Raw genomic sequence first — 24,786 nt, 5'->3', positions numbered from 1 at the left:
TCATCCATGTTGTACCATGGTGAAGGCATTTCCTTCCTTTTTAAGACTGATTCCATTGTATATATGATCAATTTTCATTTTATGTACTTAGCCCTTAATGAACATTTGGTTTCTGTATACATTTTGACAAGTCTGAACCATGCTGCTGCAAACCTGGATGTATAGTTTGTCCAAGTCTCTACTTCCATTTCTTTTTGGATATAGTGTATCCCCAGAAGTTAAATTGGCAGACCATACAATAATTCTAATTCTTGCTGGAGTAAAAACCCAAGAATCTCTACAATGGAACTGCACCCAGCCCATACATAGTGTTGTAAAAGTACCAAAATTAGTAAAGAAACATTAGTTTGAAAAATCTCAACTGCTCCTTTTTGCCTAGGCCCTTGGGGCAGAGCCTAAGATTTAGCTTTGCTTCTTTTCTTTTCTTTTCTTTTCATGAGCCATGAGTGTAGCTGTGGTACTAGGCTAACCTTGAACTCATGGCTCATGCCTTAGCCATCTGAGGAGTTGGGATTACAGGCATGTGCCACCATGCCCAGCTTAAGGTTTAGTATGTATTAAATGCTAGCTATGTTTGGATTGAGTGACCGAAATGTGTACACCTTGGTACACAGCACCTAAAAGGCACAAAGCAGTAAGAAGGATCATGCGTGGAGGTCAGCAGGAAAGGCTTCAGGTTACAGATGGTAGTGAGTGGATCTTGAAGGTCTGATGGCTTGTTGGGTTTGGTTTTTTTAAGAAAATAATATAAGATATCCCACATAACAATAATTATTACCATTTTTTGAACAGGCTTTTGATTGATTGATTATTGATTGGATTTTTGAAATAGGGTCTTGCTTTGTAGCCCAAGCTGGCCATGAACTCAAGGTCATCCTTCTGCTTCAGCCTCCTTGTGCTGGGATTATAGGCCTGTGCCACCATGCACAGTTTTGAACAAGCTTTTTAGAAGACAAAATTTCTTTTGTTAGAACTCTTGGTTTTAGGTATAATACGTGTTACCCAGTAGATATGCATTCCATATTGTTTTTTGTTTATATAAAATTAATAAAGTGGGTTTTTTTTTTTAACAAACAACAATCTAATGAGACTTTTTTCATTTATTTTATTCACTAATTTTGCTGTGCTGGGGATTCAACCCAGGGCTTCGTATGTTTTCTAGGCAAAAGCTTTAGCACTCAGCTCTAGCCCTAGCCCTAGCCCTGAAATGGCTGCAAAACCCAGTTTTGTGACTGGCATAAACTAGCTAAAAGTACAACTTTTCTAAGTTGAAAAATGTACATACAATTAGTAGAGAACTGAACTGCATTTATGATTTTAGAAGAAAAAGAACAGCTTTTGAAAATTTTAATGATCCTTGTGTGATGAATCAATTTAGAATACCCTAAAATACTTGCTTCAAATTAAAATATTATAGTTGGAATTTGCTTTGTAGAGTTTTATATTTTGAGGTATGCCATAATTCAAAACTGTCCATTATACTGAAAATGTTAAAAGTTTATTTCTTTGTACGTATGTATGTATTTTGGTGCTTGGAATCAAACTCAGGACTTTACACTTGTCAGACAGGCATTGCACAACTGAGCTGTATCCACAGCCCAAAAGTTTATTTCTGAAAAGTCAAATTTATGGGAACTCCATAGGTTTCTGTGATCTATTTAATTATTTCAAACTAACCTACCAAAAGACTATTGGAAAGTATTTGTTTAATATAGTGCCATGGAACATTTTTTTAAAAATTTGAAAAAGAAGGTTATGAGACTAAAGATATTTTTATAAACCTAGTTACAAAATGATTCTGAAAAGTTTTGTACCTTTCTCCTTAGAAACTTTATTGTTACAGAAAGTTCTTTTAAGTTCTTTTTTTTGCTTAAAATTATTCTAAAAAGTTGTTTCTGAATAGTTGCTTATTTTAATTTGGATCTGAAATAGCTGTGAATACCATCTTTGAATTTTCATGGCCATTCCACATTTGGGTTCATGTTTAGTGAATTTAGTTGTAAGATTCCCAAACCCCATGGGGTATGGTTTCTGTGGTTACTGAACCCTTTGTAGGGTGACAAAAGTTGGAATTCGGATTCTCTTGAGTCACATTTTGGCCTTTGACTCTGTCCCCTTTACCCACTCCTTTCCAGGCTTGGGCTATTGCTATGCTTGAAGAGTTGTCGGCTAGCAGGTTCCTATGGTAACAGAGATAGAAAATTGTAAGAAGAAAGAATGAGAGCACAAAGGATTGGTTGATTTGAATTTGAACAAAGAATCTAAGGTTCCATGTGGTGCACCTTTGTTGTATAAACTAGAAATTTAATTTTAGAAAGTTACTTTCCAGTTTGTAAACTTCCTATACCCTGGTCTTGATTGAATAGACAAAAGTACTACCGTATAGGGCAATAATAAGGATCTTTTAAAATTCAATCAGCTAAAATTCCTTTTTTCTACTTCATAGTGCATTAGTAGTATTCCTGTTGTTACATATTTGTTCTCAACTTTTAAAGAATCAGGCTACCTTATTTTGATTTTTTTGAGATTTAAAATCGTTAAGATTAAAATTAAGGCAGTTAAGAGTATTAATACTTTGATTTGTTTGGGTGTCATAACTTTATTGAGGTGTAATGTCTCCAGAATTTTATATAGATAGAATCATACACAATCTTTTTCTGTGTCTGGTTTCTTTAATCTGGCTTTTATTTTTTAACCCAGCATTGTGATTTTGCTACTTTCTGTGTTTTGTTCTGCTTTTCAGAAGTGTCATTTTGCTGACTTTCTTGTTTGACAGTTGAAAATGGGAAATTTAGTGGTGTTCCTCATGCCACCAAATAGGCCTGTTACATCTCTGTTTACTTGCAGCTATTCCTTAAACCACTTTTAAAGTATCATTTATTGATTTTGTTCCCAATATTATCCACTTGTTTTTATTTAAGTGTTAAAATCATTTTCCAGAAGAGGAAACTAGAGATTAGAGCAGCTAAGCAGAACACATTGTTAAGTGTAGGGTCTCTACATACACACCAAAGTTTAACTGACTCTTGGGTCCATCTCCAGCTGTGTCGTTTTGGACAAGTTACTTAACTTTGTGTCTTATTTTCTTCACTTTCTTTGTGTCTTTCTAATCTGATTACAAAATCAGATTAATTATAATAGTACCTACTTTATAGGATTGTGAGATAGAAATGAGAAAATACTTTAAGGTACTTTAAATATTGCCTGACAAGAAGTATCAGAAAATGCTACCTAAAGTAGAGCCCGACAAGGAACTTAGAACTAGTGAACTGCAGAAACATAAACTTGTAGCTTTTGGTTCAGAACAAGCAGCACAAAGTAGTCATTCAAATCGAATTTGTAATTTATGGGGCTCACAGGTGAAGGTTTGGCTTTCTATTAACATAATGTAACGGTTTGATAGCTACAGATAGTGTATTGTTATGTTGTGTTATCCCATCCAGTATATAGTTAACTTCCCTGACATCAGTTCCTTTAACTGACTCTTGATTTTCTGATAGCATTATGTGTGGGAGACCTTTGGAAAATATTAAACTCAGTTTAGAAATAACTTGGTTTCTACTCAGTGGAAAAGGATGGTGGTAAGAATACTTTATTAACACCTCAGAATCAGTTGTGACTCAAACCACTATATAAACAAGTGGGGGGAAATTAAGTAATCAAAAACCTAGGTACACATTTCTTGGGCTATGTGATCTGTATTCTTGTGGTTAAAGTGGTTATTTTAGTATATTTTAGTGTTTGGGGCTGCTATTTTCTTTTTGTTTCCTTAATATCAGGTTATATTGTTCGCTTCTATTACAACATGTGTCTTCATTTTTAAAGAACTGCTTAAACCTTTTTCAAAAATGTAAAAAGAGTAAGTAATTTTTAGCCAAAGATGATTTGTTTCCCAACATCAACCCTTCAAACAACTACTAAGTGTAATTACTTACTTCTTCCTTTCCTTCCCTGCTTCTATTGCTTATTTTTTTTCCTCCTGATACATGTTAATTAAAGAAAACATGAAAATTGAAATATATAAAAGAAAAGTCTCTTACAATCCTATCACTGTGTAGTCATACAGTTTGGAGCTTTGGTGCAAAGCTTTTGGGGTTTTTTCAACATCCCTATTTGGAATGATTGTTGTCACCTTCCTTCTCTTGCTTTTCCTCCTCTTCATTCTCAACCCTGCTTCATTATTAATGTCACGTGCAGTGTTTCAAATATACATACAGAATCTGGGATCCAGGGGTAAGCTAAGAGGATTTTATTTTTAAAAAAAAACAAGAACTCCTTGTGTTGGCCTCTATCATTGTGACAAAATCCCTGAGAATAACAGCTTCAAAGAGCAAAGATTTATGTTAGGTCACGGTTTGAGAAGTTCTAGTCTGTGATCAGCGGGCTGCATTGTTTTTAGGCGTGCAGGAGTGCAGAACCGTGGTAGAAGGGTGTGGCAGAAGAATCTGCTCACTTGGTGGCAGCCCAGGAGCAGAGAGAAGGAGAACATGCACTCACAGACTCCAGGGTACTGATGGTGCTGTCCACCTCCCACTCTGCATGGCGACCCTCCTGCTAGGCTTCTCTGGAAACAGCTTCACAGCCACACACAAAAGTACACTTCATTACTTTCTCAGCTCTTCCTAAATCCAGTCAAGTAACAGTCAAGATTAATTATCTTGTTCTTCTTCAAAAAAATTTTAATACCTTCAGAAGTTTTTTAAGATGAAAAAAACTAAGTTGAAATATTACCAAAGCTTTAATTTACATACAACTTTTTATCTAATTATTCTATTTTATTTTATTTTCCTAGCCCTTCCACCCTATGGTAAATCTGGATTGTTCTCGAGATTTCCGGCCATTTCTTTGTGCACTGTATGCTCCTATCTGTATGGAATATGGACGGGTCACCCTTCCCTGTCGCAGGCTGTGTCAGCGGGCCTACAGTGAGTGTTCAAAGCTCATGGAGATGTTCGGTGTTCCTTGGCCTGAGGATATGGAATGCAGTAGGTATGGAAATTATACATTTTCATGGGTCATTTTTTCTGCTACAATGTGTTTGAAAATACTTGTCTTTTTATCTATTTTTAAAAGATATATACATACATATATCAAAAAAATTTTTAAAGGATTAAGAATTATGTAATTAAGATATTCAATTAGTTTTTGTTTCTTTCAAACATTTTTTCTGGTTATAAAAATAATGTCATCATGGAAAATTAGCAAATACACAAAGAAGAAAATATTCATTACCTTATCACTAGTGGTTTAAAGACCTTTGATTTAGATATGTTAATGACTGAAGTTGTCTGTCAGATTTCTTTTCCATCATTTATTAATGCACCAAATCCAGAAAATGTTAGGTGCATTTTACCTCACATCTAACACATAGACTGTAAGGATTTCCTAAGGCTTGAGGATTCATTAGACATTCTTATAGTTTTATATGAGTGAGTATCATTAATAATACACTGTCTTAACGAATAGTAAGTTGAATATCTGTGTGCCTATAATTATCTAGCTTTGTTTCATCTTAGCATTTTGTAATGTTTGCTTCAGATTTTGTTTTAAGAAATAAAATACGCAGGCATGACTTGTTTGTAATCATTTCTGTTTTTGCTTTTATGCACTTACTACAGTTATGAAGTGTGTTCTACATATACAAAAGATGTTTAACTTTTTAAAATTACAGTCAAAGACATATTGCCATTTATCCTTCTCAGAATATTCCATCTTGCTTCAAAATGCTTATCCCATCATTCTTGCTACTTTTTAAAAAAAATTTTGTACTAGGAATCTGCCTCATGCTTGCCAGACAGATGCTGTGCTGCTGAGCTATACCCCAGCCCAACTCTTGCCAGTTTTTTAACATTTCTGGAAGTCCTGGGAAAGTAAATATTTTGAATCCATTCTGGATATCAAGGCACCCATGACAGTGCAACTAAAGACATGAAAGGACCTTCAGGAACACTTCAGAAGGGTGCAAGAATAATAAGTATATTTGAAGCAAGGGGCATTGAAGGCAGTGTGTCTTTCAGTGTAGTAAAATTTTTAAAAATTGAAATGATTACCATAGTTCTCAACCATACCCTGTATGCCAAATACAAACAACATAAGATTTTTATTTTTGTTTTATGTGTGTTTATGTTTATATCTCTAGGTCTGGTTTATTCTTTTTAATTGCTACTTAAAACTTAATATCATTAAGTAATTATAGTAACATCATCATTTAGCTGTCTCCTACTGGTCATTTAGGATGCTCCCAGGTTTTCGTTACAAAAAACATTCATTTTTAAAAGCAGTTTTGCAGGCCTGGGGATTTAGCTCAGTGGCTTAAGCACCTGCCTTGCAAGTGTGCGGTCGCGAGTTCGATCCCTGGTACCGATAAAAATGAAAAAAAAAAAAAGACAAATAAAAAAAAAAAAAAAGCAGTTTTGCTTGTGACCTGGCATTTGCTAATGGAAGAATGGGGCCGAAGGGCTGGAAAGCGAGTGGGGGGGGGGGGATTTCTGTCTCAGAAGCCTCTGTTACAAGGGCATTAATCCATAAAGGCTCTGCCTCCAGGAACTAATAACTTCCCCCAAAGACAAGTTTAAACTAAAGAAATAAATGAGATTGAAGATGTCCTTACATTTGCTACAGTCCCAATCCCCCAATATGCTGAAACTAATCTCATTTATTTCTTTAGTTTAAACTTTTTGGTCTATCACGTAAAATAACTTGTTGGTTATTCCTCATACTTTTTTTTTTTGGTGCTGAGAATCGAATTCATGGCCTCACACTTGCCAGGCAGGCATGGTGCTGCTGAGAGGGCAACTTGTTAGATATTCCAATGGGTTAGTATTTCCACTGTACTTTTTCAGACCCCTGAATAGACTGATCTAGCCAATTTCTTACAAGTTAACTATGCTGTATACTTAATGATTCTTAAACTGTAGAAATTCTGTTACTTGTAACTGTTTATCTTGCTCTGGAAAATTTGGTTCATTACCGCAGTCTTTGTACCAAATCTGTGTCACAAATCTACGTCACTCTCCGCTTTATTCCCTTTGCCTGTTAACCTTAGCCTTTTTCCTTTACTGAAAATCATTTAGACTAGAGTGTTTGATCTACTGTGTCTCAGATCAGTCCTTCTCAATTTTCTTGGAACTTCTTCCCCTTTCTGTCCCTTATTATCCTCAGAGTTCAGTTCCTGTTTTGTTTGTTCTTTCCACAGCTTTCTTTGGAGTCTCATCTCATGGATTCTAACTCTTTATGTACCATTGACTCCTAAACCTGAATCTGAAGCCATGTTATTTCCATGCTAAGTTCTAAACCTGCATATCCATCAGCTTTTGGAAATCAGCCTGTATTTGTCTCAGATTCCTCAGTTTCAATATGTCCAAAATTAATTTTTTTCTTTTGCTCTTCTTTTTTTAAATTCCTTGAAAGTCATTTTGTGGTATTTTCCCCATTAATCTCAACCCTCATATCCAGTTAGTTAAAATTCCATTGGTTTTTCTCTACTTTCCTATCTCATTCCTTATGTAGCTTTATTTTTTTTTTTAAAGCCAATCAAATTTAGCAGTGGGGGGATAGTATACCAACTTTAGTGACACTAATGTTAATAAGTTCTGATAACCCACTGCCATCGGACTAGCTTCAGTAGCTTTATTTTTTTTAATTTTTTACTTATTTTAAAAGTGTATGCATTTCATCTGATCTCTCTGCCACGGATTTTACTCAGCTCAAACCTGACTTCATTCTGCTTCTAGATATCTATTTGATTACCTAGGTAAGGATTATATGAATATATTCATTTAGTGTTTGTTAGTTCAACAAATATCAAGGAATGTCTTTGTGCCACAGTCACTTTTTCTAGATGTTGAAGGTAAGCGGTGAATAAAAGGAAGTCCCTGTTCTAATGGAGCTAAAATTCTAGTGATGGTGGTAAATGGAGAAAGGTAGCAGGTAAATAGTTGATGTCAGATAGTCATGAATTCTAACAAGAAAGAATAGAGGCAGGAGGTACTGATACAGTAGAGGGGAGCAGAAGGACCATTTTCTATAGAGTCATGCAAAAGGGCATTTTAATAATAGGATCTTGACTAGGGCCCTGAATGGAATGAGAGAACAAATGAAGCAGATTTCTGAGGAGGAGCAGTTCAGTCAGAGGAAACAGCAGCAGCAAGTGCAGAGGCTCTGAAGTTCAAAGTACAGTCTGCTTGACAAATTCATTGAAAAGCAGAAGACCAAAGAGACTGGAGCTAAGTGAATGAGGGAGAATGGAAAGAAGTATGAACTGGTACTAGGGCAGGAGGTCTGCAGAGCACTGCAGGGAAAATGGAATTTGCCTCTGAATGAGATAGGAAGAGGAGTTTGAGAAGAGCCATGATTATGAATTCAGAAATGTATGTCGAAGGCCCATTGTGAGCCTGGGGCGTGACTCAGTGGTTCAGCTCTTCCCAAGCATGTATGAGGTCCTAGATTCAAACCCCAGCACAATAACAACAAGACAAAGCAGAAAGGCTGTTTTTAGACTGGCTGTTGTGTTCAAGGAAGAGGTGTTGGTGGCTTGGACAAGGAGAGCAGTGGAAAAAAAAACAGTCAGATTCTGAATTAAATCTCTATGTTAGTCATCATGATAAAATACACTGGAAAAAAAAGGAGAAAGATCTTATTTTGGCTCATCTTTTCAGAGGTTCAGTCCATAGTGGCTTAACTGCATTGTGTCTGGGCTTGCAGTGAGATATAGCTACGAGAGAGGAACATGTTTTGGAGCACAGCAGTTCAAGTCAGACAAGAGATAGAGAGAGGAAGTGAAAGGAGAGAGAAAGAGAAAGAGATAGACAGAACCAGAGACAAAATAAACCATTCAGAGTCCTGCAGTCAGTCCTCCATTTAGGCCCTCAGATCCTAACATCTCCAGCTTTGCAACCGCAGTGCTATAAACGGGGAACCCAGCCTTTAGCACGTGGCCTTTGGGGAAAATTTCAGATCCAAACAAATAGACTGACAGGAATTACTGGCATGGATTGTTAGTTGCAGATGAGAGACAAGGGACTTCAAGAAAGATCCCAAAACAGCTAGAAAATGGGGGTTACCATTTATCTAGGTGGAAAAACTGGTATAGAAGTCACGTGCTTGGTTTTAGAAGGGTTATAGATCAGGTGCCCATTAGACATCTGGGTGTATACATTAATGGTTGGATATACAACCATGCTCATAGGAGATAGGTGGCATTATTTTGTGTGACTTAATTTTACATCAGTGGTTCACGTGCTCACATATTTTTACAATATGTATTATCTCTGTACTCTTGTCTCTTGTTGCCACTCATGCACACTTCGTGGTCCTGTAATGCAAAATGCACTGTGAGTTTGGTTGTATTTGCTTCTTAGAATACTGATTGGCCTATACAGTATTAATCCTGGGAAATACTGATTCAGAGCCTGTAGAGAGGGACTCATTCTGTAAAGTCTTTCACAACAGCTTTCCCTGATACAATTAATTATTTTGTCATTTTTTATCTTGTATAGTAATTGCCTTACACATAACACTGCTATATTTTGTGTTACATTTAAAAGTTTTTGTCTCCTTCTAGGCCAAAAGATAAACTCTCCTGGTTTTTTTATGTTTTTGTCTTAATTTTATTGTTAGGCCTGGGATACCATGCAGTAAACTTCTGTAGTTTGGCCTTATAATTCCAAGTTCTGTGAAGAAAATAGTTGTATTAGAAAATGAAGAAAATAGTTGTATTAGAAAAAGATTTGAAGATATTGATCAGTTAATGTTATGCATGATTTGGCAAACTTAACATCTGTGATAATTTCTGGGAAGCATTTGATGCATATAAAACAATAAACGACTAGTAAGTGGGAGTCTAAAGTCTTAGAAACTGAAATTGGCAAGGAAGTTGAAAGTATTTGTGAGAATGGGTCCTTAATCATATAAATATACCTGCAACAAAACTTGTTTCCTTTATCTTGAGGCTATTACACTTTCTGAAGTCTGTGGTTCATTTGGAAGCCTGTTAACACAGTTTTTAAAAAATTTTTTATATTTTTTATTTTAATGTAATACAAGTAGATTTTAACAAGGAAAATATAAAAACTTTTCTGTGAAAAAGTAAAACAGAACTTAATAACAAAATAGAGAATAACAATGGTTAATATAGTGTGTATCATGATCTCAAAAGAATGGCTTTAGCCATTCTTACTCAGCATTGGTGTCACTCAGAATATAAGACACTAACAAAAAAGATTCTCACAAAGAAGAAATAAACAGAAGAAACTGAAATGAAACAAATTAGCATTTACCTTAAAATATATTTGAAACAGGGGCTGGGGATTTAGCTCAGCGGCATAAGCACCTGCCTTGCAAGCAGGCGGTCGTGAGTTCGATCCCTGGTACCGATAAAAATGAAAAAGACAAAAAAAAAAAAATTTTGAAACAACAGAATAATTTAGTTTTTTAAACTTCCCCCTGTCTTGTATTTGTATGTGCCTATTTTCCTTCCTTCTATCCCTATTTTAAATCATATATTTAATATATATTTACATATTTTTTAGTTTCTCATAAGGAGAGCAGTAAACTTGAGTCATTCATAGACAAATGAATAAATTTGAGAACATAATGTTAAATGAGATAAATCCAAAACATAAGTGTAAAATACAGATTTTATTTTACAACCACAAGAATTCTGAAATATGATCTGTAGTGTTAGGGGACTAATAATTTGGATTTTAGAAATATCAAGTTTTTTTAAAATGTACCTCAAAGTTTGAAAATAACTATTAAAGAGTACAGTGAGCTGGGGAGGAATCAGGGATGGTAGGAAAGAACTAAGTGACATTTGGAGACCTTACGAACCTAGTCAGTAAATAGGCTACGCAGAGGGAGAATGTGAAGTGAGATCTAACAGCCAGCCACTTGTAAGGATAGTTAATCTGTTATAACTCACAGTACCTTGAACATTTAGGGAAGACTTTTAACTCTTATGCGTAAACTTCTAGCTGCTGTTCTGTCGGAGCTATATAATTATACCCCTGTATTTTTAGATTTCAAAGTCATCCTCTAAAACTGTGTCCTAACTAAACACAATTGATGATTGTGTTTAATTTGTCTAATAAAGAATGCTGATTTTGAAGGCCAAAAAAAAAGGATGTTTGTTTTTTGTTTGTTTGTTTTTAAAAACAGCTTAAAACCGTGTCATGTTTTGGCAAGCTACTTAAAAACATGATTGTATGGCCTACAAACAATTTATCAACACTGGTTTCTGGTTACACAGTTGCCCTCTAACAACTTAGAAATAAGTAAGGCCATAAGTGCTAAATTTCAGAATCCAAATTGTTAGGTGGCAGAAGATTTCCCTGGAAGTAAAAGTGGTTCTTATCTTGTGTTTTTTTAGGTTTCCAGATTGTGATGAGCCATATCCTCGCCTTGTGGATCTGAATTTAGTTGGAGATCCAACAGAAGGAGCCCCAGTGGCAGTGCAGAGGGACTATGGTTTTTGGTGTCCTCGAGAGTTGAAAATTGATCCCGATCTTGGTTATTCTTTTTTGCACGTGCGTGATTGTTCACCTCCTTGTCCCAACATGTACTTTAGGAGAGAAGAACTATCATTCGCTCGCTATTTCATAGGACTGATTTCAATCATTTGCCTCTCTGCCACACTGTTTACTTTTTTAACTTTTTTGATTGATGTCACAAGATTCCGTTATCCTGAAAGGCCTATTATATTTTATGCAGTCTGCTACATGATGGTGTCGTTAATTTTCTTCATTGGGTTTTTGCTTGAGGACCGAGTAGCCTGCAATGCCTCCAGCCCTGCACAGTATAAGGCTTCTACCGTGACTCAAGGATCTCATAATAAAGCCTGCACCATGCTTTTTATGGTACTCTATTTTTTCACGATGGCTGGCAGTGTATGGTGGGTAATTCTTACCATCACATGGTTTTTAGCAGCGGTGCCAAAGTGGGGTAGTGAAGCTATTGAGAAGAAAGCACTGCTGTTTCACGCCAGTGCATGGGGCATTCCCGGAACTCTGACTATCATCCTTTTAGCGATGAATAAAATTGAAGGTGACAATATTAGTGGCGTGTGTTTTGTTGGCCTCTACGATATTGATGCATTAAGATATTTTGTTCTTGCCCCTCTCTGCCTGTACGTGGTAGTTGGGGTTTCTCTCCTCTTAGCCGGCATTATATCCCTAAACCGAGTTCGCATTGAGATTCCATTAGAAAAGGAAAACCAAGATAAATTAGTGAAGTTTATGATCCGGATTGGTGTTTTCAGCATTCTGTATCTCGTACCACTCTTGGTTGTAATTGGATGCTACTTTTATGAGCAAGCTTACCGTGGCATCTGGGAAACAACATGGATACAAGAACGCTGCAGAGAATATCACATTCCATGTCCATATCAGGTAAGGGAAACCTTGTTATAAATTTCACAATGTGTAATCGTGGAAAAAGGCATATTACTAACTATTCTTTTAAAAACCTTCATAACCCTTCAACTTGCACATTAAGATTTTAGGGCAAAGACAGCAAATGTAAGTCCATAATACACAGACTTCTGAAGACTTTATTTTAAAAGATGATTTACATGTCTAAGCTTCACTTTTAAGCAGTGTTTTCATTATCACAGAATAGTTCTTTATTTTAGTTCTAGAAAAGAACTTTACAGAGCATTTATTTGAATTTCCTTTCTAATTTAACGTTCTTAAAACAGTCATCTCTTTTGAAGCTTAAAAATGTTAAGTGGCTTGCGGTGCTTAGTAAATGACCAGCTGGGATTTCCTGTTAGGAGAGGAGTGGAGCAAAGGAAAATAGTTCAAAGGAATCGATGGTTAGTATGTCTCAGTCCTGCTTAAATACTTCTCTAGAGCCTGTACCTCTAGCTGTTACCCTCTTCTTCCTTTGAAAACAAATTTTCTTCAAAGAATATTCTATCCTCACCAGATTTTTCCTGCTCATCATGCCCCAGGTTTCCTATTCTGAAAGTGCACTGACTATTTACATCTCCCTCAATGCTTATGTTTTTCTAACACTGCTTAACTACTTTAAAAAGTACTGACATATTATAGATAATTTTTATTCCCTTGTTTTTTCCCCTTGCTAGGCTATAAACTCTTTGCAAATGAGAACTTCTTCTTAATTTTTGAATACATGTGCTGTGGGTTAGTAAACTAGCAGTAACATTGTGGTTTTGTGGATTGAGAAGAGATACTTTAAAAGAAATGGTAACCTTAAGGGGCCATGGAATATGGGGTTAACACATGGTCACTGCTCATATTCAGTGACTGAGAATGCCAATTTTTTTTGTTGCTTTGTGATGTAAAAAGGACTGTACAAATGATGTTTTTATTGTAATTTTTTAAAGGTAAGCAACTCAAAATTAAAGAGACCAGTAAAAAATTAATAATTGAAATTCTATTACATTTCTTGCCACAGTTGCTTACTAAAAATTCTTAATGAGTTTTCAGACCAGAAGGTAAGTAATTGAATTTTATCTTGACAAAGAGAAAGATGATGGAATTATGTCAAATCTTCCCCCATATAAGTTATCTAGAAATACATGTTACCTTAAGGGTAATGAAGAAATAATATATGACTACGAAATAATCTTTAAAATTATCAAACCTTGCTCATTTCAAAACATTCTTAGATAATTCCAGTTTAGATATATAAATATGTGTATGTATGTTTTATAGCCATTGATTAAAAGCATTTTCATGAAGTATTTAAACATACATTAAAGAGAAAGGAGTGATACAATAACAGATATAAAATTCTGGAGCAAGAATCCTAGATTCATATCTTACTTTTTTCATGACCTTGAATTTTTATGACCTTGAATCACCTTTACCTCTCTGTTCTCTGTTCATCTGTAAAATGAAAATAATAATATAACCTGCCTCTTGGGTAATTTTTAGGATTATATATATGTGAACACTTACAAGTGTGCCTTCTATACATCCAGTGCTCAAATGTTAGCTGTATTCTTACTCCTTTTCCTATTATTGCTATTGTTATTTATACACGTATAAAATCTAAATATAATTTTTAAAAAACCATCCAGTTTCAAACTTTAGCAAATGAAATATTATTGTATCTTTTAAAAGATACGATAATCCAGTTGTATGATGGCACAGCCTTGTAATCCCAGCTTCTCAGGAGGCTGCAATAGGACCATCACAAGCTCAAGGGAAGCCTGAGAAAGTTAGAGAGACCCTGTCTCAGAACTTCATGAAAGGACTGGATATGGCTTTGAGTGGCTGAGTATGTGAGGTCCTGGATTTGATCCCCCATACTGCCTAAAAAACAAAAAAGTAAGTACAGATTTAGTCTATATACAAATATATATGTGCTTACTAGAAAAAAAATTTTTTTGAGACAAGATCTCACCAGGTTGCCCAGGCTGGCCTCAAACTTGCAATCTGCCCACCTCAGCCTCCTTAGTAATTGGGATTACAGGCACGCACCACTGTGCCCAGCTTAAAAACCGTTGTATGTAGCATATAAATGGTACCATACTGTCTGTGTGTTTCTTCTACTTGATTTTTTAACTTAACCTTTTTTTGAGATGTATTGATGTTAATACTGTAGCTGTAGTTCATTTTAAAATGTGTTTCCTATTAAGAAAGTTTATGCTGTATTTCAAATATATAGACATATAGAAAATAACAAATACCCTAACTATCCTAAAGACTTAATATTGTGTCGAATACATTGACACCTGTCTGGTGTAAAAGATAAAGATGATGCTTCCTTCATTCCCTTCCATATTCCTATTCCCCTCCTATCTCTGTTCTTGGAAGTAACCCTTCTCATAAAATACAGTGTTTATTATTCTCTCAAATATTTTATACGGCTACTGAATATGTATGTGTCCATAAAACTTGCAGCATTGGAAATTTTTAAAATGCATATAAATGGGGTCATTCTGTATCTTGCTTTTTTCACTTAGTTTTGCTTTTGAGGTGACATATTTTGATCTCTGTACTGCTAATTTGTTTGTGTTGGCTAGAGTAGTATGTTACTGTGGAAAAGTACCACATTTTATTCACTTATTTTTTATCCATGGTTATGTAGTTTCTAATTTTTCTGCTATTTTGAAGTGAACATTCTGGTAATACTTGTTTTCCTGTGTACAAGTTTCTATGAGTTGTTCACCAGAAGTGGAATCACTGCAATGTAAGACATAAGCATCTCCAACCAAAGTGGTAATTTAATTTGTATTCACACTAGAGTAGGAGTTTCTCTTTCTTCCCCATCTTGGTATTTCCAGACTTTTAAGTTTTTGCTAGCCTTGGAAATGGTGTCTCAGTGCTTTAGTAATGTACACTCCCCTTCTCACTAATAAGATTGAATGTTTTCGCGTTTCTCACTTTGGGTTTCCCTTTTGTGTCTTGTCTGTGTGTCAGCTTTGTCCATTGCTCTGTTATTTGCTCTTTGCTGCTGTTGTTGATGCATTCTTGGTATTTGTCAGTTATTCTTATAGCAGATGTCATCTCTTAATCTCTCACTTAGACTTTATTTGTGCTTTCTATTACGTTTTAAGAACTGTTTCATGCCACTAAGATCATGAAAGTCATCTACCCTATTTTTTCTAACAGTTTTTATAATTTTTGATTCATATTTGTAATCCTTTGAGGTTTTCTGTCTGTATTATAAAGAGCATAATTTTGTTTCCTTATATAAGTAAGCAGTTTTTTCTGCCTTGTTATTTAGTCATAATACAGTCTCTGTCAGGTACCAAGTTTGTTGATTTTTAAGGTCTTTATTTCATTGGTCTATTTGTTTAACCATGTGTCAGCTGCACATTTCTTCTACCTTGTTTATCAAAATTGTTTTAGTTACTCTTGGCTCTTTGCTCTTCTATACAAATTTTAGAATCAATTTCCTATGAAAAATACTGTTGGGATTTTGATTAAAATTGTTTATAAATGAATTTGGGGGAAGTTACCATCTTTGCAATGCTGAGTTTTAATATCTTTATGTTTTTATTCTTTCATTTGTTTTTAGATACCTAATAGTTTTTGTTATAATTGTGAGATGTTATCTCTATTGCGTTTTAAATTGGTTATTGCTGATGTACAAGAATGTAGCCAGTGGATTTAGTGTATCACTCTTTGAACATCCCTGCTGAACTCTTTCACTAGTTATAATTATGTATGGACTACTTATCATAGAAATCTTATTTTCTGCAAATAAGGAGATTCCTCTCTTGTTGGCTTTGTTATATTTTATGTAAGAGGTGTCTGTATTTTCAGAGAGTTGGTACATCTTCCTGTAAAAGTCTGTGCTAGTATCACTGAAGACACAAAAGAAGTTATAGAAGATGACTAGGTTTTAAATTTTTAATTTCTATAATAATATTTTTTTTTCTTGATAACTTTTTTACTCAAGTTGAAGAATCTTCAACCTTTTTCTCTGCATAGGAAGGTTTTCCCAAATTTGATAAAGGGGGTGTTTCTCACTGTCCTACCTCCTAGTTTCTCACACTTAGATTCACGTGACTCCTTAACCTTCTAAAGCCTTTGGAGCAGAAAGAATTAAAGTGGTTTACAGAGTCAGCTGGTTGAGGTGAGAGCAAACTATAGCCCACCCGTCCTGTATCTCAGTGATGAACTATAGGGCCAACCATTTATTTGTTTTTATAGTGTGTAGCCTTATATGTTTATATATGTATGTGTAACTGTTTCATAAAATTTAACATGTTAACCATTTTTAAATGTCCAGTTCTGAGTTACTACATTTACATTGTAAAATCATTGCCACAATGCATCTCCAGAGACTTTTTCATCTTCCCAGCAGTGATCATTTCTATTAAGCAGTGGCTCCATTTCTCCTCCTCCTCCGCCCCTTCCGCCTCCTCCTCCTCCCCCCCTCCCCCTTTCCTTCCTCCTCCTCCTTCTCCTTCTCCTCCTCCTCCTCCTCCTCCTCCACCTCCGCCCATGGCAGCCAGTATTCTGCTTTGGCTTTAGGAATTTGATTACTCTCAGTATACTATATGACATTATACAGTATTTGTTCTACTTTATGATTTTTTTTAATATTCAGTACTAGGATGTTAATATTAGTTGTCATACAGAATTTTATTTTAGAGGAATCTTATATAGACTTGTGAAGTTAAACACCTTGATATTAAATTCTTACTTTGAATAGCCACAAAAAATTGAACAAGATTGGTTACCATTCAGCATGTCTAATGGCACAGAAGAGGTGCTGATGATAATTACTAATGAGAAGTGCTTAAATGTATGGAGCAGTAGTGGAATAGCCTCTTTAGATGGCTTTGAAAGAGGAAATAATATTTGAATATATTTGATTAAAAATAGTGAGGTTGCTTTATAATCATTTAATATTACCAAAGATTTTAAATACCTGAAAAATCAGTTTGTGAAGTCTGTCACATCATTTCAAAATACCAATTTGATTTAATGCAAGTTGCATATATGTAAGTTTGTAATTTGGAGAAAAACAAGCTGCTTATAAAGTATTTTAAAATCATTAAAAAAATGAATATTCTTGCTAAAGACAATATCGCTTCCAAGATTTTATGACAGCCATTATTGGCTAGAACACTCATTTTTAATGGGTATTAAATAATGTTTGTAGGTGATATTTGGTGCTTAAATTCAGAATTAATTAAATATACCCCAGTTATATGCAGAGTTGAACGTGGCTTGTTCAAAAGAGTGATGTTTGATTTTTACAGTTTAAATGTAGTGAAATTTATTCCTAGAATTTTTTCATATCTTTTCTTTGCGGGGATAGACGGCCAGTGGCAACTTTAGAGCAGCACTTGGAGGACAAAATGAACAATCTGCCCATTGTTTGAGTCCCGTGTACAGATGCACAAGGACTTAAACTAGGTTGCCGTGGGACTCTTGGTGGGTGAATGTGCTGGGTTGATATCTCTTCTGGCTCCGCAAGCACCTAAACTGACCTCCGACCCTGCTGATACTCCTGTGCTGTGTCTGGAATCAGATAACAGGAACTTTATGAGCCAGAAACACGATAGCATCGCAATGGCAGTGCACAAAATGGCCTCTTGATGTCTCCTGTCAGTGCTTCAGCACCCCTTCACTGAGGCTTAGTCCTAATTATCTTGTAAAACTATTACAGCCAGGCCTGGTGGTGTATATTTGTAATCCCGGCACTGAGGAAGCTACGGCGGGAGGATCCTTGCAAGTTCAGAGCAGCCTGAGCTACAAAGTGAGCTCAAGGCCAGCCTGAACTACATAGTGAAGACCTGTCTCAAAAAGACCAAAAACAAACAAAACAAAAGCCCCACCAGAAACAAGACTATTACGGTTCGTGTTGTTAGGCCATTCATCTGATGTGCACTGGGCATTTTTCTGTTTGTTTATTTGTTTGTTTGTTTATTTGTTTATTTATTTATGTATTTATATTTGATACTGAGAATCAAACACTATTTATTTTAGAGCAAGTTGCTTTTTAACCAACCTAGCAGAATACTGGTAGGAAAGGATGGTGTTACTTTGTGTAGAGAGTTTTATATTTAGTAAACCTGCATAGACAAAAAAATTATTTGTGGAAGTTTTATTTTGTTTTATTTGTTTCTTGCATTTTTTCCACTTCCAGATATGAAACCTTTTTCAAATTTTATTTTGAGACAGGGTCATGCTAGGTGCCCAGGTTGGGCTCAAACTGTCTTACTGCCTCAACCTCTCAGGGTGCTGGGGTTACAGGCATGCACCACCACACCTGACTCATATGTATTTTTAAATAACAGTAGTAATTTTCCAGATATTTCAGGGTTTTTTTTCTTTTAGTAGTAATTCTTTATTTAACACCTTCTGAGAGACTCAAAGCATTTTATGGAAGCGTTACTGTTAGAGCTGATACCTAGATGTCCCCCTAAAGCTTCATGCAGTAATGTGGGGGTGGGCTTTTCAGAAGTGGCGGACTCTAGAGTGTATGATGCTGGGATTAAAGGTGTGTGATTAGTAAATCACCCCACTGATTAGTCTGATATAGTTCTGGCTAAGATTAAGGGTTGAGTGCTGCACTGCCCCACGGCAGGTAGCCTGTTTGTGTAATTTAAGACACAGAAAGTGTTCTGTTTTCCTCCTTGCCTGTTGCTTTTGCCATCTTCTGCCCACAATGAACTATTCTCTGTAAAGCCACCCACTGTTGAAGCCAGCCAGTTAGGGACTGAAACTTCTATAAACTGAAGCAAATCAACCTTTCCTCCTTTAACTTGGGGGTCAGGTATTTTTCTCAGCAATGGGAAAGTAACTAAAAGTTACCATTCTCAGTAGTTGTTGATATTTTTAGAATAACTTTTGAATATAGTTTAACACTGTTGTAAAAATTGGGCTTTAGGGTTGTAGCTTAGTACTAGACAACTTGCCTGGCATGTGTAAGGCCCTAGGTTTGATCACTGGCACAGGAAAACAGGAAGGAGAAACTGGGCTCACTGCCGTACAGGTTGGGTTTATATCCTGGCTTTATCATGAAAATTGCAGGAAATGATATGTTACATTCAGTAATGACTCCCTTATGAGTGGCTATGGAGATTAAATAAGATAAATTTAAACCTCTTACCGGAATGCTTGGCACAAAGTACAATTTCAGTACTAACTTTTGACGTGAAACTATAATTCTTGAGATTTGAAAAAGTATCATCCCTGTATACTGCAGTAGAATCTTCTTTAATTTAAACAATGATTTTCAAAGTTATAAAGTGCCCCTTCATTGTTCTAATCTCTTTCATCCACTTATCCAGTGCATTACATCCTACGGAATTTTGACACTAAAACTTTTGTTTCAATATAGGAATATGTTACCATAGCAATTTAACTGAGTCTATCAATTTCACACCAGAGCCATTTGTAGATTTCTAAAAATTATTTTTTTAGGAAAACAAAACATCTTTTTATTTTTCTAGTCACACATCTGTTGTTTATCTAATTTTGATTTAGAAAAATACAAAAATAGCAGAATAACATTGCCTAATTTGTTATGATTCTAGCTATATTTTTCTGATGTGTGTTTCTCTTTACCAGACAGGCAGTTCCAAAAAGAATCAGCATTATTTATGAAAGGATCATCAGGGAAATCTGGTATATTTTAAGCTTCCATCGTTAAAAGCAATGAATACTTCCATATAAATACATTATTGCTACTAATTTCTTTTTGGCTACTAATTTTCTTCCCCAACACTAAAGATTGTGCCCTTGGCCTTCACACAGAATTACAGCCCCAGGCCTGTTTTTTGGACAGGGTTTTGCTATAAATCACTATTAGTTTTTTGACTGTGGTTTCAGTCAGTTCATGGTTGGCCACCTCCAAGGCAGAAACATCAGGGCAGGAGGGCGTGAGGAGCAAATATACTTGTTCACAGTGACTGGGAAGCAGAGTTGGTGAACAGTAGCAGACAGAAAGGGCCCAGGACCAGATACAGACTTCGGGGTCACACCTGCATGGCCCGCCAGACACACCTAGAAATGTGCTTTACTGATCTCCTGGCAGCTCCGAAGCTACTCAAATTGACAACCCACTTTAACTGTTACAGTTGCTAAGGTGCCCAAGTGGGGCTTGAACCTGAAATCCTTCTGCTTCATCATCTCAGTGTTGCGGTGGTAGGCGTGCTCCACCCTGCCCAATTTGGCTCTTAATGGTAAATATTCTGCATATAACTTCCTAAGACCAAATTAATTTTTCCTCAGAATTGTTTGTGTGATAGAGGAAGAGTAAGCAGTCCCTGAAACAATATTCTAAATCTCTTGTTTTATAGAAAAATATAAAATATTACAGAAATAGAATTTTATAGCTAGTGTGGTAGTGCACGCCTATAATCCTAGTGCTTGGGACGCTGAAGCAGGAGAACTGCAAAAATTCAAGGACAACCTGGACTACATAGTTCAAGGACAGCCTGAACTACGTGGTGAGACCTTGTCTTAAAAATTAAAAAAAAAGGTACTTCACAGGCGTTTATAGAAACTATTAACACTATTCTGATAAAGTTGAAAAATACTGTCAAATGGCACTCTTGGAGAAATGCACTAATGCATACAAGTTGTTGCTATTCTAGCATCTGTTAAACAGAGTTGCCTAAACTGTGTGTTCAGTTGTCTTAAGTGCAACCTATGCCTGGTGTACAAAAGGCTTTATATTTTTAGGAAGTAATTAATTGTACTTGCCATGATCTGCAGCAGGACATAGCAAATATTCTGTAGAGTCAGAGAGTAAATATTTTAGACTCTGTGAGCCATATGGATTTTGTTACAGTTGCTCAGCTCTGCTGCTGTGCTGTAAAATAGGGAATAAACAATAAGTAAAAAAAAGAAAGTGTTCCAGTAAACAAAGCTTTACTTACAGACCAAGCATTGCAGAGATTTGGACTCCAGGCTGTTGTCTGCAAGCCCCTAATCTATATCAAGCATTATTGTATAGTCACATTTGATAATTCTTTTCCTAACAGTGGTATTTTTCGGTCTCATGTAAACTGTTACTGTTGTATTCCCATTATGGCTTTGGAGGGTCATTTTATTCTACTATGTTTTATGATAATAAAGATATTCAATAAAATCCAGTATTATTACATCACTATAGTAATAAAAGTAACCTCTAGTATACCATTTGAAAGGACATGTCACTAAAATATAAATTCATCTTACTAATTTAAAGAAATAATTTCATTAGCACAGTATCTTAGTTAAGATTTAACTTCAGTTTAGAAATTGGGAAACTTGGGGCTGGAGATTTAGCTCAGCAGCATAAAGCGCCTTCCTTGCAAGTGTGAAGGCGTGAGTTCGATCTCTGGTACCAGTAAAAACGAAAAAGAAAAAAAAAATTGGGAAACTTAGTCTGATACACAGTTTATCTAGTCATATAGTGATAGAGCTATAGAAAATAATATTTTATATCTTTGGATGCACAAATACTGATAGGCTTATTTGGAGGCTTATTATTTGTGGTTGTAGCTCTGACTAGTTTTTTATGTTTAGGCTAGTTTATAATTTCCTTGGCTTTAAAATTTTAGGGGATTGGATTGAATAATCTCAAAAGCTGTTCTCTAATTCTAAATGAATCTAGAAACTGCTTTTCTCTAAGTCACAACTTATTTTCCCTTCCTTTATAAAACTTTCATTAATACAAAACCATTTATTATCTATTTACTATTCTGGTATATTGTTAAGGACTCAAGGATAAATAAAGCACAAGTCTTGCCTTGCAGAAGTTCGTAGCCTAGAAAGAAAAGAAATGTGGGAATTAGCGATCCTGTGACTAAAGCACAATTAGTTTTACATTTTCATTGTCTTCCTTCAAAAAATAATGGGTAAGCCGTGGAAGCAGTTTAAAAGGATACATAATATTGATTTTACCCTATAGTTAAAAATAGAGTTGTTTAGTAAGTATTATGCAAACATTAACTTAGGACAGTACATTTATTTTTCTAGCACTCCTAATGAAAATTCTTAGGCAAGTTAAAATGTCTTTTTACATGCTGAGTAGAGAACACATCAGATATTAAAGTTAAGAAATAATTGGCAGCCATGGTGGTACATGTCTGTTAATTCCAGCCCTCTGGGAGACTCTAGTGGGAGGATCATGAATTCAAGCACAGCATGGACAGTTTAGCAAGACCCTGCCTCAAAATTAAACAGAAAAGAGGCAGGGGCAGGCAGCTTGGGATGTAGCCCATTGTGAAGACCCTTGTTTCAATCCCCAGTACTACCCACCCCCAAAAAAGCCAGGTAGCTACTTTAACAGTTTTTCAGACAAAAAGTCTCATTATCTCTATTCTAAAATAAAACACAGCATTTTAATCCTAAAGGAAACTAAGAAAACAATAAAAATGATGTAGGACAGCGTTTTGTGTTCAAATACATATTCTTTTTGTGTGTCTTACAGTCACACTTTGCATGGCTGATAGAAAGAATGATGGCTGCAAATCTGAAGCCTGATTGGTTGCTTCCATGTATTCGGAAGGCTTGCATGTCTGTCTTTCTAGAAGTTTTGTCCTGCGTCTATTTCTGGTCCTGGTCCTACTCTGAAGCTTACACTTGCACTGTAATTGGATGGAGAAAGTAGATGAAAATCTGGAAATGTTCAGCTTTTCCCTAAGGCCTAAAGCAGACTTCATAAGCTACCTCTGTGCGCCTCCTCCCAGCCCCCACTTCACATTCTAGTCCTCCTAGCAGAAGGAACATATTAATAAGGCGGAAAGCAGCATTTAGAGTTCCCCCCCAGTTCTTTACATTTCTTTTCCTCCTCCTATAAATGTCCATCCATTGGTGCAGTGGTTTGTCTGTCCACTCAAGAACTCAATTTTGCCTTTTACTCCCGACAGAACACCTGATTGTTAGAAGTCAAACCAAGAGGCACGACTCAGATCGTAGAGTACGATAAACAAATACTAGTTATACCCAAAATAACTGACTTTCCAGTTAGCTGGTTTGCTGACTTAGAATAAGCTTCTCAAGCTTTCTTTAAAATAAACTGACAACAGAGGCAAGCTGATGCTTCATCTAGATGGCCAATTTCTAGAAAAATATCCATACTTCTCTTCCCATCAGTAAAATGTATGTAGTAATAGTTGATTGTGTATGTTTTAAGTTTATGATAGTACAGTGTATCAGCAAAATACAGAATTGAATTAAATATTGGTAGGTGAATAAAGTATATATTGGAAATAAAAGCAGTGTTTCATGAAAACTAAGCTTATTGTTTTGGATATACTCGATAAAGGCAAATTGTTTAGAAAAATGTTGGTAAAATTGATGTGAGCAAGATAAATTTTCAAAATAACTAAACTGAATGTAGTAACACACACCTATAATCCCAGCTACTTAGGAAGCTGAGGCAGGATAATTGTAAATTCAAGGCCATCCTGGCCAATTTAGTAAGATCTCCTGTACTTTAGAACAAAATTTAAAAGGACTGGGGATATAATTTACTATTAGGTCACAAGGCCCTAAATTCAGTCCTGTCTTGAGGATGTAATTGGGTTCAGGGAATTGTAAAAATGTAGGATTTTGCATTTAGACTGCTTTAGTTATATTTAAGTTTTCTTAACTCTAAAGTAATCAATTTTGAAATCATGGATCACAAGTAAGTGTAGGATACGGGAAAAAACTGGAATACTGTCTGGCAGATGCTACCCTTGGGATGTTGAATGTCCACCAAAGACTCATGGTGAACAGAGGCTTGATTGCCCGCCTGTGGCACTGTTGGGAGGTGGTAGAAGCTTTAATAGAAGAAAGTTAGGTCACTAGAGACGTGCCACGGGAAGGTATATTGAGACCCTGGTGTCTCTGTCTCTTGCCCTGTCTGTCTCTGTCTCCTCTCCCTCTCTGTGCCCCACTCCTCTTTCCCTCTTTTCTTCTTTTTCCTCTGCCTCTCTCCCTGTCTCTCCATCCTCTCACACCCTGTTTCCCAACCAACATGAGATGAGCAGCCTCCTCCACCAAACATTCCCACCACAGGCCCAAAGCAACGGCCAAACACGACCTGACTGAAACCTCTGAAACAGCCAAAATAAACCAACCTGCTCCTGTACCTTCTCTTCCCTTCTCTCCCCTCTCATTCCTCCCCTCCCCTGTCCTCCATCCCCCTTGTTTTTTATAGTACTGGGGATGAACCTACATTCCTAGCCCATTATTTTTGAGACAGGGGCATGCTAAGTTTCTGGGCTTAAACTTGGAATCCTTCAGCCTCATAGTCCCAGAGTTATGGAATTACATGAGTGCACCACCCTACCTGGCCCTGTCCTCCTTTTATTATCTCAGATATTTTGTCACAGGCTTAAATTTGTATCAGGTAATTAAAATATATTGTGATTTT

At 35.9% G+C, this 24,786-nt stretch overlaps 1 protein-coding gene and 1 pseudogene across 4 annotated transcripts in view; both read left to right on the top strand.

Moving 5' to 3' along the window:
- Positions 1-24,786, top strand: part of Fzd3 (frizzled class receptor 3) — an 85,185-nt gene that overhangs the window by 17,033 nt on the left and 43,366 nt on the right. For all 4 annotated transcript variants that reach the window (XM_063234970.1, XM_063234971.1, XM_023561467.2 and 1 more), the window contains 2 exons: positions 4,793-4,989; positions 11,369-12,386. In XM_063234970.1, the coding sequence (XP_063091040.1) occupies positions 4,793-4,989; positions 11,369-12,386 (1,215 nt within the window). The remainder of the gene's footprint in view (positions 1-4,792; positions 4,990-11,368; positions 12,387-24,786) is intronic.
- On the top strand, positions 13,437-23,101 carry LOC134472577 (ragulator complex protein LAMTOR5-like; annotated as a pseudogene).

The sequence above is a fragment of the Cavia porcellus genome, unplaced genomic scaffold, assembly GCF_034190915.1.
Source record: "Cavia porcellus strain 051 isolate PalLab524CR breed Dunkin Hartley unplaced genomic scaffold, mCavPor4.1 scaffold_24, whole genome shotgun sequence".
Lineage (NCBI taxonomy): Eukaryota > Metazoa > Chordata > Mammalia > Rodentia > Caviidae > Cavia > Cavia porcellus.
Note: the sequence above shows the minus strand (reverse complement) of the source record. Positions and strands in the feature narration are given on the sequence as shown.